General features: G+C 40.0%; 1 protein-coding gene across 2 annotated transcripts in view; it reads right to left on the bottom strand.

Moving 5' to 3' along the window:
* MARCHF1 (membrane associated ring-CH-type finger 1) overlaps positions 1-17,960 on the bottom strand; it is a 495,472-nt gene that overhangs the window by 258,194 nt on the left and 219,318 nt on the right. Inside the window, exon 2 of one of the 2 annotated variants that reach the window (XM_029076521.2) lies at positions 11,584-11,792. In XM_029076521.2, coding sequence (XP_028932354.1) covers positions 11,584-11,682 — 99 coding nt within the window. In that variant the 5' untranslated portion in view covers positions 11,683-11,792. Of the gene's footprint in view, positions 1-11,583; positions 11,793-17,960 lie in introns of those variants that run through there. The other variant, XM_001507921.5, reaches the window with a different exon arrangement.

Here is a 17,960-nt window from a genome sequence, read left to right as displayed (position 1 = left end):
GGGTAGTAGAAATAATATAATAATAGTAATAACTAATAATTGTGGCATTTGTTAAGCACTTACTATGTGCCAGACACTGTTCTAAACACTGGAGTAGATACACAATAATTGGGTTAGACACAGTCCCTGTCCCACATGAGCCTCACAGTCTCAATCCCCATTTTACAGATGAGGGAACAGAGGCACAGAGAAGTAAAGTGACATGTCCAGGTTCAACAGCAGCCAAGTGGCGGAGGTGGGATGAGACCCCATGACCTTATGACACCCAGGTTTGTGCTCTATCCACTAGGCCATGCCATCTTTGGAGGAGATAGGAGCACCAGCTACCAATAGAAGAGGTAGAGAGAGAGGGGAAAAAGCAGGGAAAGTAGAAAAGTGAGTTACTGCCAGAAAATTTAAAGACCAAACTATATTTGAATTTCCAAAACATATAAATTTAGAAACTTTTGCACTTAAAACACCTTCTCATGCACTCATGCATGATACAATTCTACTTTTTAATTTCTAAATAACACACATCACAGAACATCATTTTCCAAATTCAAAAACTTTAAATGTTATCCCATTGGAAAGAAAAAAAATTGGATATAGCCTATCAGACCATCTATATAATAAAGGGATATGTGAAAATGTTATGCATATCTATATAGGAAGTAACACATTTTAGTTTTTCCTGGAGCCAAATATGAGGCATCAACTAATGTTAGTGGAAGAAGCACACCAACAGTTAAAATTCCACATCTCAAATTGCAGTGGAAGGTTTAATGTTGGATCTTTCTCCAGTCATTAAAAGTACATAATCAGAATGAGTACAGCATAATGAGGTGACATTTAGGGAAGCTTAAAAACAATTTTCCCATTTGTTCTCTTCAAATCCTTAGGTAAAAATAAAGTGCTATTTTCAAAGCTCTCTAGCAAGCTTTGATGTTGTTTGCTATTCTGAAATTTTTTACTTTACTCTTTGAGGAGTTTTATGCTTTGTTTTTAAAATGACTTCTTTTTGGCTACTAAATGTGGTTTAGCCGAAAAGTGAAAATTCTGATAAACAAAATCTGTGAGGGGAAAAAATGAATGCTCTCAGAAAACCAAGGATCAGAAAATGATTGCGCATCTTCAACATCTACTTTTGAAATGGAGCTCCTTCTCTAAGTAGTGCTTTGAATGTCACCAATATTCCAAGCACCAGTGCTCTGCACAAAGTAAGCGCTCTAAAAATAATACTGAATGAGTGAAATCACCAGGTATGAGGAATTTCTACAATGAACACGATACATAGGAATTTGCTATTTATTTTCCAGAAACCATTCAAATGGATTTCATAAAAAAATACTTTCTCTCTAGAGCACATCCTTCTATTTATTAGATAACATTTACATGGGATTTTTGTATCATTTCTGGGCCTGTGTGTCCACAAAGCCTGGCATTGGGTAGATTAGCTGATATGTCTCTCCTAGCCCCAGCTCTGGCCCCAGGCTGGTTCAAGTCAGACTCCAGGCCTCAAGAATCTGAGTCCAATCCCAGCCCAAGAGGAGAATGGACCCAGGAAAGGTCATCATTGGTGGGATCCAGGGTCCGGGGACCCACCCAAATTCTCATGATTGTGGGGAGTTGTAATCCTGGCTCTGTCATTTGTCTGTCTGTCATTTGTCTGTCATTTGTCTTACCTTGGGCAAGACTCTTAGCTTTGTGCCTGGGTTTCTTCACCTGTAAAACTGGAAAAAGTATATGTTTTCTCTTCCCTATAGATGGTGAGACTCATGAGCGATATGGATTGTATCTTATTTATTGCAACACATCTACCCCAGCACTTAAGACTGCACTTGGTACAAACTAAGTGCTTAGCAAATACCATAGTAATTATTATTTATAGTTCTTATCTATAGTTACCAACTCTCACTGACCCAAAAAAAAAAAAATCCATGGTGGAGAATGGAAGTAGCAATCAGTATAATCACTGGTTTCACAAACTTACTATGAAGAGGAGAGACCTTTCACAAAATGATTTTGACCAATAGCAGCCACCTGAGAGAAACTGGTAGAACAAGAGATATAATTTACTGGTCTTGGATGAATGGTAGAGAAAATTGCAGAAAGAGAGTAATCGTTGGATTATCCCTAATTCATTTTTGTGACCAAAAGGAAATTATAGCTCAAGAGCGTTGACAGTTTGAGGATTCCAGCATTCAGCTGGCTTCACACTTGTGAACAACAGTTTGAAAGGGATCTGCCCTTCAGTAGGACTTGCAATTAGAATCCCTCTGTTTAGTAACTATTCTTCACCCTTAAGCAAGACGGGGGTTAAATTTCTGAGAATGACTAAGATTTTGCCCTAATAATTCTGTGTTTGGAATGATGGTAACATTGAGTTAAAAGGCAACACAGATATCCTCAGCACTCCTCAAGGGCATGGAATCCTTCCTTTCCCTAAATCACAAATGAATGCTCACCCTCTATATCTATAATAATAATAAAATATAGATCATTTGTTTAAAGTAGATCACTGTAATGGGAGACACAATAGAGGAGGATAAAAAACAAAAATTGCCCTCAATACCCTGATTCTTCTATTAACCAATTTATTTTTGCCATAAGCTTTAACTGCCTCTCTAAATCTAAAAGCTGTAAATGTCTTTTATTCAATCTCTGTTTTCAGCTACTAATATAAGAAAGTACTTTGCTAAAACTTAATTACCAACTACACATTTGATGCAGGATCTGACAAAACCTAACTTTACAAAGCAAATCTGGAGGTTTGTATAGGTTTTCTATATTTTTTCCACTTAGAATTTGCCAACAGAAATTCTGTAATTGGTAACTGAGACTCTCTCTTACCCTGACAACATGCTAGAGCTCCATAATTAAGCCAGGAAACACATTTTTGGCAGGGGATTCTCAATCATGCATTAGACCTTTGAGCGAAAACTTTAACTTGCCTTTGATAACTGCAGTCTTCCAGAGAATGGTGAAAAGTGTGTTAGGGACTCTATCTTCCAAATAATTTTCAGGGATTCTCAGTTACTGAATTACATGATTCCAAAAACAGAAAAATTTATCAAAAATAAAATTGTGCTTCTCCAGGAATTTGCAAGTCATTTTTGATAATATTCTTTACATATTTAGGTTTAAGGAGGTGAGAATCTAGCTTTTTAGGTCTAGGAGGGCAGATAAAGAAAATAAGGGCTAAATCAGGGAAGGCCTCTTGGAAGAGATGTGATCTTTGGAGGTCTCCGAAGGTAGGGAGAGTGGATGTCTGCCAGATATAAAGGGGAAGTCAGATCCAGGCAGAGAGGAATGCACATGAAGAAGAGAACAATTAGATATGAGGGACACTTAAGCCTCATATTCAAGAAGTTGTCATATTTGAGTTTCCGAAGAGAACTATGAGGGAGAGAGATACTATCTACTTCTTCAATTATTCAATAAACCAGAGACAGCAGTGGATTGATGTGGATATGTTTTCGTTTGTGTTAGAATTACACTAAGAATGTGAATACAGGCTCACAAATTTAATTGAAATTTAAAATACACCAAAGAGTGAGAACAGCATACAAATGGAGTAATAACATGAATAATAATTAAAATAGACTGCCTATGACATTTTAGAAATTATACCCTCATCAGCACAAATGGTTTGCTACTGAAGATAATCTGTATATCTATTTTGAGGTAGAGGGTTAAAAAAGTAGATGTGTTTGTTGTGGGCTATTTCAATTATTAATCTCTCAGGATTCTATTCACTCTATAGTCTTGTACAGTTCTTTAATCAAGACAAAGGGAAAGAATAGATAAATTCACCAATTTTAGGTTTCTATTTGTCATATAATTTAATTATGTGCACTTTTCATAAAACTACTTTGCATATAGGGACGATCACATAATTAGGCTATGTGGATTTTCAATCAGCCCTAGGAGACCAGACAAGGCAGTATAGAATGTATTTTTAGAACAGAGTATCTTTAGAGGAATTTGACCCAAAGAAAATTTGCCTGAGACAAAAATTCGACCATGTAACGAGATATTGTTATCATCAAGAATGTATGTTTAAAATGTCAACAGTTCCCATTATTTTAATACATTTTCATAGTCAATTAATACTCAGACATTCACATATCTATGGTGTTTTTTAAAATTCTATAAACAATCTCATTTCCAATGGTTCTAATTCTTTTCCAGTGGGTCATGCCACTGCCCTTTGCATCTCAAAGCTCCACAGATGTCTTTACAGAACTCTGTGCTTCCACACCTTCAGCTCTCCATGAGCATTCAAACACTCTGTTGACTCAGCAAACCTCAATCTAAAGCTCATCAGAACAATCCGCCAGCCTACAGTGTGCGACATGCTGTGTTAGACACTTTGGCCACGCTACGGAGCATATGCCGAAACTCATCTGAGAGGTCTTCCCAGACTAAGCCCCGCTTTTCCTTATCTCCCACTCCCTTCTGCGTCACCCTGAAGTGCTCCCTTTGCTGCTTCCCCCTCTCCCCACCCGATAACACTTATGTATAGATTTGACATTTTATTTGTTTATATTGATGTCTTTATTTGTATTGTTGTCTGGCTCCCCAGCTCTAGACTGTGAGCTCACTGTGTAATAAAGAGGGGCTATCACAATTTATTGTACTTTCCTAATCACTTAGTACTGTGCTCTGTACACAGTAAGCAGACTAGCTCAGAGGAAAGAGTCCAGGCTTGGGAGTCAGAGGTCATGGGTTCTAATCCCGGGTCTGCCACTTGTCATCTCTGTGACTGTAGGCAAGTCATTTAATTTCTCTCTGCCTCAGTTACATCATCTGTAAAATGGGGATTAAGACTGTGAGCCTCCCGTGGGACAACCTGATTACCCTGTCTATACCCCAGCACTTAGAACAGTGCTCTGCACATAGTAAGCGCTTAACAAATACCAACACTATTATTAAGCACTCAATAAAAATGATTGAATGAATGAATGTGCTTATCTGCTCCAGTGGCTTCTACCATTACCTCTCCGTGGATCACTCCCAAATCTACCTCGTTTTCCCAGACCACTCTCTTCTTCAGCAATTTCACAATTTCTCCTGCCAATTTCTTTCTACGTAGACATTCCGCCAGAACCTCGAGTGCTGTGGGGCTTTGCGAGAGGTGAATACAAGCAGAAAGTCAAAAAGCAAGGGTGGCATAGAAGGGAGTGGGAGAAGAGAAAATGAGGGCTTAGTCGGGGAAGGCCTTTTGCAAGAGATGCACTATTTAATGACTTTGAAGGTGGGGGAGAGTAATTGTCTGTAGGATATGAAAGAGGAGGACACTCCAGGCCAGTTCCAGTGCCGATTTCTTGTTCCTGTCCTTCCCCCTGCCTGAAATTCTTCCCACCTTCAAATTTTACAGACCACGGATCTCCCTAACTCCAAAGTCCTTCTGAAATCACACGTCTTTTAGGAGACCTTCCTCCATGTATGTCTTATCTCCTGAGTTCACATAAACTCTGAAGTGCCACTTGACTACTTCTGTACTACCCAAAAACTTCAATATGAACACCCCCTTCCCCACCATTGCACTTATGTAAATATCTTTCTACTCTTTTAACTGTAATTTACCTGTAGTTTACCTATTATTTATTTTAGTGTCTGACTCCACTACTCAGTTGTGAGATCCTTGAAGGAAAATGTTCCATCTGCCTTTGGAGCAGTGGTTACTCAAGCCTGACCTAAGCTAATTGTTCACAAATCCCATTTTCAGACAAAACCATGGACAATTTCCCAAACTGGGTGTGTGCCTCTGAACATTCTCTGCAAGGTAAAGCCCATGGCTGTGGTCATGGAACTTGAGAATAAACACTGTAACAGTTCTCCATTTCTGCCAGGAAATGTTTATGGAGGAAAATGATGCTTTGGAGACTATTTCTTCCCAGCAATCAGTTGACATATGACAGGAAACAGGAGTATCTGCCTCTTACTTTCACAGAAAATGGTGCCAGATTTAAGGTGAAACTGAAAATAATATTCCTCAGGATAGCAATAAATTCTTTTCCCATTTATTTTCAGTCATCTAAAAAGGGTAGTTGGGCTGCAATCCAGCTGGATGGGCAACATATCAAAATGGATGGCATGAAATGCAAATACATACCACAGGCAGTATATTCTTAATGATGCAAATGTTCTTAAGCTGATGCAAATGACTCCATTTTGCCCTGTTTTTTTTTTAACATGTGTCATGCGTGGCTTAAGTGGCTTTTATCGAAATGTGTAAATACCAATTCTCTTGTACAAAAGCGGCAGACAAGGATAGAAAGTTGTAGAGGGGGGAGGGAGGAACTTGATCGCTGTCCAATGTACTGAAATTATTCAGGACGTAGTAAATGTTTCTGTGCAGAATTTGGCAGGCTGACAATAAAGTCTTAAAAAAGAACGAGAAGACAAAGGGAGTGGAAAGGGAGTGGAATATCAAAAAAAAAACCCCAACAAAAAACAACTTCTAGTCAGAGAAATGGGTCTCCAGCCATTTAACTCGCTAAGCCACTTTATGTTGGAAAAAAAAAATTCTTTAGCTAAAATTAGTCCTCCTTGGAGCAAATGATAAATGGATGAGAGGCATCCTCCTTAAACAGTAATGATTGCAGCACTTACAATCCACAAATGAACAACTGGAAAATGTGCCCAGGGTATTTTTCACTATTTCACTTGAATCGATTGTGTTCTTGGTATTTTCAGACAGTAGTTTTAATGTGGCTCTATAGGTTGTCATACTTTAAAATGGCATACTCTTTCATGAAGTGGACTTACTTTCTAGAGACCTACCCTAATCAGAAAGAGCAGTCTACAGATTGCTCGCATATAGTCTACTCTGACTCTTAACTCTTTCACTTTCAAGAAAGCAGTGTGGCTTAGTGGAAAAGGCCCGGACTTGGGAATTAGGTCAAAGGTTCTAATCCCAGCTCTGTCGCTTGTCAGCTGCGTGACTCTGTGTAAGTCACTTAACTTCTCTGTGCCTCAGTTACCTCATCTGTAAAATGGGGATGAAGTCTGTGAGCCCTACAACCTGATTACCTTGTATCTACCCCAGCATTTAGAACAGTGCTTGGCACATAGTAAGCGCTTAACAAATACCAACATTATTATTATTATTCACTGCACCTTTATCTTATGCACTTCAAAAAAGTCTCCTCTATTTGATGCCCAAATTTAAAAACCTCCACTTAGAACAGGGTTTAGTCATAATCAGCATGATTGTTAGGGCTACAAAGGTAATTTAGCAGCTAAAATGGACAATGGAGCATGGCAGAGTTGATTTCTGAATGTTAAAACAGTATTAAAATAGTTTCTCTTATTCTTACTTAGAGGTTATTGCTGAGTATTTAAGGACAGGTATCATTTTAAAACTCTTTTGAAAGTCCCCTAGGGACAATAAAAATGGAAATACATCAGGCAATGTTTCAAAGCAATGCTGCAGAATGGACAATCTGAATATTCATTCCTAAAGGTCATGCAGGAGAAAAGCCAAGCATCACGTTTCAATAATGAAAACACAGAGTTCACAAGAGATTGATTCATTTTTATGCTATCGGTCACAATCAGAGTAGGCCTTCATTTTCGCTGGAGAATCACTTTCCAGGTTCTGAAGCTGGAGGAGGCTACATACAGGTAGACTTTCAGGATGTTAACATAAGTGGGTGGTTCTTCCCTCACTCTGAGCCTGAAGCAGGTTCTTTCAGTAAGCCCAACACAATATTGCTCTTGGGCTCTGCTTTTGGGACATGCACAGTGCTAAGCACATAGTAAGTACTTATCAAGTAGCACAATTATCACTATTTGTCTACCTACATGCTTCCATGATACAATTGTCTTGTATCTATACTAACACTTCATACTTGACATGTAATAATCACATTATGATGATGATGGAAATAATAATGATGACAATAGTAAGTTAAACACTTTTTAAATTGTGAGTCCCTCGAGGACAGGGATCATGTCTAACTCCCATCTACAACCTCTCTACATTCTCTACAGTCATTTACTACACTGCTCTGAGCACAATAAATGCTTAATAAATGGTATTACTTCTATGTAACACTTTTAATACATTTGTATATTATTTATTACCCTCTTTATTTTGTTAATAAGCTGTATAGCTCCTTGATTCTATTTATCTTGATGATGTTGTTTTGGTTTTGTTCTGTTTTGCTTTGCTGTCTGTCTCCCCCATTTAGACAGTGAACCCGTTAAGGGGCAGGGATTGTCTCTGTTGCCGGATTGAACATTCCAAGTGCTTAGAACAGTGCTCTGCACATAGTAAACGCCAATAAATACTATTGAATGAATGAATGAATGTCCCAAGAGCTGTATGAAGTGCTGGGGTAGATTCAAGATAAGCTGGTCAGAGGCAGTCCCTCTCCCATATGCCTGTTGTCTACATAGGAGTGAGAAAGGGTAACAGAGCAAGTGATAAGGCTGGGATTGGAATCCCAATCCTCTAATAAATATATTACAGCTGAATGGAGTGGAAAAATACCAAATATCCTCACTTCATTCTATTTTATTGTGTTTGCCAAATGCCCTGGGTGGGGAGAGAGACGGAATGCTTATGCTTACCCCCAGTTCTCCTATGATATGTAGGTTGAGTACTTGCAAAACTCCATGCAGAGGAAGGTTCACACTCTATTCGATGGTTCTTGCATACATGCACCGGTAGGCATAAAACATTGTTTCTGAGACTGTGGTGCTCAAATGTACAGTCCCTGATGACATTTGAACCAAAATACACGTGAGAACACCATGGTGGCAAAACTATCTGCATTTCCCTTCTAACTGGCAGCGGGCTGTGTGTTGAACACATGGATTCGCTTTAACTAAACAAGCTACAAGGCAGAGCCAAATAGCAATGAACCACACAGGCGGTTCCTCCTGGAAGAATCTATCGCCTTTTAGGAAACACACAAACAGGTCCTCGGGGAGCCTTTCGAGAAATGTACTAGCCCAAGAAGAGTGTGGTACATAAAAGAGGTAATGGGCTGCTTAAAGGATCTTTGTCTCTTCTAGAGAATAATTCCCAAGGAGAATATAGCTCAGTATGAATACTACTTAAAGCAGTATTCACCAGCACTGATTTGAAAGTCCTTGACCCCAAAACCCCAAACCTGATGAGCACGAGATCGTGAGCAGGGAATACGGGGACTACCCTTAAAGGTAAATAATAGAACCTATTTGTTCAGAGGAAATGAGAGGTGGGAAAGGGAGAAAAGAGTGAATCAATAATACAATTACAAATTGATCAGTTTAAAAAATACAATTTGTAGCGATACCCAAAAGGAGTGAAAGTGGGAGTCATTTTTTTTTCCACTTGGTGGCCTCAGTCCTGCTTATACCTAGCCACCATTTTGGAAAGCACAGATCTCAGTTTAGCAACAAATGCCTCAGAAACTACAGTCACATGGACTGTGGGACATATTAGGGAGGAAAACTAGGAACAGCTCATAACATAGTGTATACCTCCTATCCAGGAAAATACCTGAACTCTTTTTCAGCTCATCAGTAAGAGCGGAATATAGTCTTACCCGTACCCTCCAGCATCTGGCTTTAAAGAGGGATAGTAACTTCTTTTAGGATGACATTTGAGTGCTAATCTTTGAAATCCCAAAGGTTAGATATGTGAGGAATTAGCCTAAATGCAATCTCATTTTGCAGATCCAAATTAAGTTCTAGTAGAAATTTTAAGTGATTTTCTTAGGAGTGTTGGCTCATCTTATCATACTTGAATCGTATTTAAAGGCAAATATATCTCTCCAAGACATGAAGGAGTTACCTGACCCATCTATCATAAGGAACTGTGATCCCAGAAGAGTTGGTAGCATGAAGGAAGGGAATGGATGAAGGTAGGGATTGTCTCTATCTGTTGTCAAATGGTACATTCCAAGCACTTAGTACAGTGCTCTGCACATAGTAAGCGCTCAATAAAGACTACTGAATGAATGAGGGGGAGGGAGTGGGAGAGGGAGTGCAATAAAGCATTTGTATAATGGAGCAATTTCCAGGTGATAAATCACCCTGAAGAAAGTGATCATTTTTGGACACTATACACATTTGAAGCTAATCGCCACTTCACTTGCCCTTTGAAAATTTCCTTCAAAATCTGACTTGGTTTACTATTATGCGGGAGAGCACAAGAATAGTTCGATAGCTTTTTCCATTTTTAATTATGGATCTGAGTATTACATCTTTTTCATCATAACCAAGATTATTGCCTGTGAAAAGTTTTAGCACTAGAAGTCTGGGCTTACTACTCCAGGTATTAGAATAACCAATGGAAAGTGTATGGAGCCAACATAACCATTCCTCTGTTCAACAATATTATAACATGAAAAAGCTCCAAAGGATGTCCAATGCCTGTCATAAGGCAATTGTCTTTCTCAAAGAGAAGATCAACTAACATGTTTCTGTAAATCCCTAAAATCTCTTACCACCACCTAATAATCCTAGAATGTTACCTAGTCATCACGTATTGATTTCCTGAAAATCATGGCCTTATAAACTCTAAAGCAGGAAAAGGCCATTTAATCTTTGGAAGATGCAGTAGATATTATTTGTCTCAGTACTTCACACAAATTCCCATTTATTCTTTCCTTTCTTTCCATTTCCTTCCCCCTCTATCCCCTACCCAATCACAGATTTCCAAGGAAAAATATTAACTTTCAGAACTGGGGGAAAGCACCCTGTCTTTGAAAAGGTTAATTAGATCCCCCATACCAAGCACAAATTGCTTAAATTGAGCAAAGTGATTGTAGTTTCTGTTTTTCCTGACATTCAATCCCAGACTCTCTTTCTGCATATGAATTTACTAAAATCACTAGGGGTATTTTGAACACCAGCACTATGCCCAACTTGGTCCAAACTTACAAAAAAAAAAAAACTCTGAAAGGAGCATAGTTTTATATTTTACAGAAAAAAAGCAGTTTGAATTCAAGGAGCAGATTTTAAACTTGCTTTGATATAGCCTAGATAACTCCGATTGAACAGTATATTTCTCTAGGCTATGTAAATTTCAAATAGTATTTTTCATGAAAGACAGAAGGATAGAGGATGAAATACCCTTTTTTTAAGAAAACAACAGATGCATTCTGTGAAAATGGAGAGCAACAGATTATGATGTAGCTATATGCCAACATAATCCATTTAATGTTGCCTATTTCGGCATTACTGTCCTTGTCCTCCTGATTAAATAAAATCCATCCAACTCTTCCTGAACTATTTTCCCTTCTCCCAAAAAGCTTGACTAACATGCACAAACTGCCCAGCTCTATGTAAGCCATGGTGGAACAATGACTGGCAGGTAAGTCTCAAATGAAATGCTAAAAGGAAGGAACTGCAGGAATTCTAATCCATTCTTTCAGCATCACTCCCTACGGACTAGATTCCTTTCCCCCTCTCAGAAGTCAGAAATGCATTTCAGTAAGCTCTGACTAGTCACACATCATTCTTTTGCATGTTATAACCCCATGTTGGGATCATGCGTATAGCAGTGCTAAGCCACTGCAAGGAAACCCCTGGGGGTCAGATGGCTACATTGGCTGTACCATAGCTTGTCCTAGAATAGCAAATCAAACCTCCTCTTACCTCTCCTTCCTTGTTCTTCTCTTTGTTTCTGCCCAGTGAACTTCTCCCATTGCTGGCAGTCTCCCGCGCTGGGACTACAGAAATCTGTTGGAGGGGCATATTGGCAGGGCTGCAGGTTGCCAGAGCCTGATTGGATGCCTTATCTCTTCACTCTCCCAGAGAAGCCCACCTGCATAACCGTTCATATCCTTGCTTTGCCCAGCTCAGCTCTAAAGGAAAAAAAAGGGGGGGGGGAATAGTGTTTTAGAGACTGTGTAGCCCAAGTTCAAATCATCATCCACCCCCCAAAAAAAGACAAAAGTTGAGCACCCCAGAAAAAGCAAGCAACGTAATCCTGAGAGTTCTGTATTCTCATAAGGATGAGTTACAAGTCATAACTACTCTGCTTTGTCACTGAGAACCCCTTCTCTCCCAGGAGCATTGTGGGAGACTATTCAATTTCTATGGTACCTAATAACTGTCATGGAAACCAAGGAAACCTAGATCTCACAGGCCCTTATTAGCAAAATGCTTCCCTTAATGGCACTGGCTCTCACATTTGCGGCGGCTCCCACTTCTGCCTTTGTCTCCAGGCTGATTCCCCAGGAGTCCGTGAAGCACCCAGAGACCCTGCATCGTGCTGACTTGGTAAATAAGCATAAGGCCGAAAGGCTTAACGTCCTATTTTGGAGCCAGATCTCCCCCTCGGAAATGGCCGGCGAGCTTGTTCTGTCCTTCACACTGCTACAGTAATCTGCACAGGTCAAAGGATCTGCCTCCAAGGGGAGAGGAGTGCTGAGAGAATGAGGTGTTAAAAAAAAAAAAAAACACAAAAAATGAGATGACAAGACCGGGAGCAGTTGAAAATGTGACTTTATGAGGCTGCTAGTGAAAAAAATTAACCCCTTGAGGTCCCTCCTTCAGTCTCTGAGAGGCAGCTTCAGCAGATATTGTTCCCCTCAACACAGGCCCCTGCTGGTTAGCTTTACTATAACTCGTGCATTCTGAAATATTATTTCCCACTTCCACAGACTAATTATAGTCAGTAGCTATGAGATACACAGCCCAAAGTATTTTAACACAGCTGAGGACTTGAAATATCTCCTAAGTGTTACATCCCTTTAAAGGATTTTTAAATGTCTTCCAAATGATTACTCCTCAAAAACACATTGGGTTCATTTTTTTTTTTCAAAGCAGCAGCATCATTCAGCATGTGAAGGTATTTAAGAGGGGTAGATTTTAAAATCACTGTTTTGTCTATGGCAATTAACTCTCACTTAAATCTCTGTTTCTCCCTACTGTAGTAAATTCATTGTTCTGCCCAGATATGGGTAGTTTGTAATCAATCGGTGGTATTTATTGAGCACTTACTCTGTGCAGAACACAGTACTAAGCACTTGGAAGATTAAAATACAACAGTTACTCAACACAATCCCTGCATGCAGCTAAAGTGCATAAAATAGAAAAACGTTTTTGGTAGTTATGGATAAAATTAATCAGTTGGTTTCTCACCCTTTGTGTTTTTCTGTCCTGTGATTTTATTTCAATAGCAAGAATAATCAGAAATTGCATAAGCCAAGTTTGCAAGTTATAACCTTTCTTTGGAAATTAAACCAAGGGTTTAAATCGACCGTTGATTCATGAAGTTGATTTAAAAGAGTTTCTGATTACAACTACTAGAAGGTATAATTGGTTTCATGCTTGTCATCAGTGGAAGAAAAACTTAAGGACATTTGCTACTGGCTTAAATCCAAATAACTAGGGCAAGAGATGCTCTGCTCTCTTTGGAATCGAAAACCAAATTCAACCAACTACTGGCCTGCCAAGAGCTACTCGGTATGGAATTTCAATGATAGAAATACTATCTACCATAGTAGTGGCTTAAAATGAGTCATGTGAAGATGCTCTGTATTCTAAAGCTAATTGAATCCTGATTAGCCTGTCAAAAGTTTGAAATCTGAAGACAAACTATAGAGTCTTTTAGGAGTAGGCAGTTGTGGCCAGCAGCTCTTTCATCATAGGAGCCAAATGCTTTTTTCTAGAACTATCAAGGCCTTTGGTTACTTGGGAAGGTGCTGGAAACTATGTTTCATTGACTAAAATCAGTAAGTCATAATTATTGAGTACTGCCCCGATTAGAATGTAAACCCGTCAAACGGCAGGGACTGTCTCTATCTGTTGCTGACTTGTTCATTCCAAGCGCTTAGTACAGTGCTCTGCACATAGTAAGTGCTCAATAAATACTATTGAATGAATGAATGAGCACTGTACTAAGCGCTTGGGACAGTACAATATGACAAACTGACATTCCCTGCCCACCACAAGCTTATAATCTAGACAGACATGCCTAAGTACATCTTAAATGAAGTTTTGGGTTCTTTTTCTGTGCAGTTTGGACACTGATTTTCATAGTGAAAAAGGCAGTAATTCTCACTTTCACAGTTATCTACCTAATCCCCAATATTTCAAGTTGTTTCAGGATGACTGATTAGAGGTTTTCAATTTCACTGTTATGAACTTGAATTTGATCCAACTCTGTCCTTGACGGCTCCTTCCGGTCTGCTTTAAAACACATCCTTTTAATTCTAAAAGAACCCTCCTTCATGCCCACTGGATATCTAGCTACCCTCCCATCTCTGCCTTATATTGGATGCCCAAACTCCTCGAAAAGGGAGCTTGCACCTGCTGTCTCCACTTCCTCTCCAACTCTCCCCTCGACCATCTACAATACAGCTTCCACCTCCTCCACTGAAATTGCTCTCTCTCAGAACACTAATGACCTCCTGCTCATGAAATGCAATGCACTCTACTCTGTCCTTGACTTCTCATCAGTTCTTCCACACTTTAGGTCACGCACTTCTCCTGGAAACGCTATCAAACTTTGGTTTCTCTGACACTGTCCTCTCCTCCTAGTTATTTTAGCTCTAAGTTCACTTTCACCAGTTCTTTCCTCTGCTTCCCATTATCAAACTGGGGGTATTCTTTAATGCTTAGTACCAGTTCCCTATCTATTCTCAATCCAGGCCCACTCCCTTGGGAGGTACATCCACTTTAATGGCTTCAACTATCACCTCTGCATAGGTAACTCCCAAATCTGCCTCACTAGCCTTGATATCTTTCCTTCCCAGCAATCCTGTATCAATCAGTCAGTGAACACTGTGTGCACAGCACCATTTTAAAAGCACTTTGGACAATCCAGTAGACTTGCTGGACATGATTCCTCTAGACTGTGAGCTTCTTGTGGGCAGCGAACAGGTCTACCAATTTTTTTTTATATATACTGCGCTTTCCCAAGTGCTTAATATAGTGCCCTGCACCCAATAAGGACTCAATAAATACCACTGATCGATTTGATCCCTGCCTTTCAAGAATCTCCTCCTGCTTCTAGAAAGTTTCTACAGGAATGTCTCACCAGCATCCTAAGCTCAACTTGTTCGAAACTGAACTCTCCATCTTCCCTCCCAAACTCTTTCCTCCCCTCTGAATTTCATATCAATGTTGACACTACCACCATCATTTCTATCTTTCAAGTCTGAAACGCTGGCATTGCCCTCAGCTCTCTCTCTCTTTCATCCTACATATTCAGTCACCAAATCCTGTTGGTCTGTCTTCATAACATCTCCAGACACCCACTAGCTCTAGAACAGTGGTCTGCATGGAGCAAGGACTCAAATACTAACGATTATTGACCAATGTAAAAATCACATTACCCTCCTTATGGTGAACAAGTAAAGGTCACCCATTTGGTGTCTACTATTTTCAGTGGTTGGCATTGTGTGTGACTCTGTCTCATAGAACTGCCATCTTCCCAAAGCTCCTACCCTGTGAGAACCACCATTACATTATGCATCAGAATTGCTTCTTGCCATTTCAGTCTAGAAATCCCAACTAAGCCACAGTGTTTGCGATTGTACTTCAGAGAATCTTTTCAAGAATTTCTTAATTCATTACTTTCTGAAATTCCTGACTAGTCACTGTGTGCACAGCCCTTCAAAGGTTTCACATTAGGCTATTTGCTCTCTGGCAGTAAACAAGTACTGGAGCACTGAGGAGTCAGAGGGCCTGAGTTCTAATTTTGACTCTGCTACTTGTCTTCTGGTTGACTTTGGGCAAGTCACTTAACTTTTCTGTGCCTCAGTTACCTCTTTGGCAAAAATGGAGATTTAATTACAGTTCTCCCTCCTAGGCTGTGAGTCCCATGTGGAGCCTGATTATCCTGTATCTACCCCAGTGCTTGGTGTAGTGCTTGGCACATAGTAAGCATGTACTATTATTATTATTTTAGGAGACTCCTAAATATTCTAAACACTGACTTCTTGGTCAGGCATCTCAGTCCATCAAATATGCATCTACTCTACAGAAATTACTTGATCCATCAATGAAATAGGTTTATGCATTCATTCAATCATATTTATTGAGCACTTACTGTGTGCAGAGCACAGTATTAAGCCCTTGGAATGTACAGTTCGCCAACAGATAGAGACAATCCCTGCCCAACAACGGGTTCACAGTCTAAAAGGGGGAAACAGCAAAACAAAACAAGTAGACAGGCAACAACACCTTCAAAATAATCACAGATATATACACATCATTAATAGAGTAATAAATAATATATACAAATTTATACAAGTGCTGTGGGGAGGGGGAGGGGTAGAGCAGAGGGAGGGAGTAGGGGGAATGGGGAGGGGAGGAGGAGCAGAGGGGAAAGAAGGTCTCAGTCTGGGAAGCCCTCCTGGAGGAGGTGAGCTCTCAGTAGGGCTGTGAAGAGGGGAAGAGGGCAGATGTAAGGAGGGAAGGCATTCCAAGACAGTGGTAGGATGTGGGCCAGGGGTGGACAGCAGGGCAGGCGAGAATGAGGCACAGTGAGGAGGTTAGTTCACACCCCACAACACTAATGCACATATCTTTAAATTGCATATTATAAATAACTTATTTATTCATACTAATGTCTCTCGCCCCCTCTAGACTGTCAGCTCATTATGAGCAGGACACATGTCCGCTAATTCTGTTGTAACGTATTCTCCTAAGCACTGAGTATAGGGTTCTGCACATAATAAGTGCTCTAGAAATACCACTGACTGATGGACTAGGAAAACAAGATGAAGTGTTTCGTAATAAACATTCCTCAACACTGTGGAATAAAAAGAAGAGAAAAACCAATCCCATTATAGCAACAAGTGGGAATTCAGGGGTCAAATGTAATTAGCCAGTCAATTCATCAATGATATGCAGACCACTCTACTACAGTTGAATAGTACAATTCAGTAAGTAAACACAATCCAGTAAATAAACAAGTAAATCCCTGAGCTCAAGGATCTTACAGTCTAGCAGAAACAATGATGGCACTGATAAGCTCTTATTATGTGCCAAGCACTGGGATAAATGAAATAGAATCAGAAGAGAGACGGCCTCAATCCCAAGCAAGTCTTACAGTCTAAGAAGGAGGGAGCGAGGGAAGGAGGGATGCAGGGGAAACAGCTATTTTATCCCTCTTTTACCGATGAGGAAATTAAGATACAGAGAAGTTGTGATATGCCTAAAGTCACAAAGCTGGCAAATGACAGAGAGAGGATTAAGACCCAATCAAATAACAATTATAATAATAATTATGGTATTTGTTTAGCATTTACTATGTGCCAAGCACTGTAATAATAATAATGGTGGTATTTGTTAAGCACTTACTATGTGCAGAGCACTATTCTAAGCGCTGGGGTAGATAGAGGGTAATCAGGTTGTCCCATGTGAGGCTCACAGTCTTAATCCCCATTTTTCAGAGGAGGGAACTGAGGCACAGAGAAGTTAAGTGACTTGCCCACAGTCACACAGTTGACAAATGGCAGAGAGGGGATTCAAACCCATGACCTCTGACTGTCAAGCCTGGGCTAAGCACTGGGGTGGATACACACAAATAGGGTTGGACACAGTCCCTGTCCCATGTGGGGCTCCCAGTCTCTATCCCCAGCAGTAATACTCACAACAGCAATGGGAACATTTAATGAACCCCAGCTTAGTGTGCTGCACTTTATTAGGCACTTGGAAAGTAGAGATCAACAAAATAATAATGATAATAATAACATTGGTATTTGTTAAGTGCTTACTATGTGCCAAACACTGTCCTAAGCACTGGGATAGATACAGGGTAATCAGGTTGTCCCACATGATACTCACAGTTAATCCCCATTTTACAGATGAGGTAACTGAGGCACAGAGAAGTGAAGTGACTTGCCCACAAGCGGCAGAGTCAGAGTTCAAACCCATGACCTCTGACTCCCAAACCCGGGCTCTTTCCACTCAGCCACTCTGCTTCTCTGCTGCCTGCCCTCCAGGAGCTTACACTCCAACAGAGAAGGCAAACAAATATATGGAGATGATGCTGTAAGATCCAATCCATGAAAGTG

This window comes from Ornithorhynchus anatinus, chromosome 12 (assembly GCF_004115215.2).
Source record: "Ornithorhynchus anatinus isolate Pmale09 chromosome 12, mOrnAna1.pri.v4, whole genome shotgun sequence".
NCBI classification, from domain to species: domain Eukaryota; kingdom Metazoa; phylum Chordata; class Mammalia; order Monotremata; family Ornithorhynchidae; genus Ornithorhynchus; species Ornithorhynchus anatinus.
The sequence above is the reverse complement of the archived record's forward strand: the minus strand, read 5'-3'. Positions and strand labels throughout refer to the sequence as shown.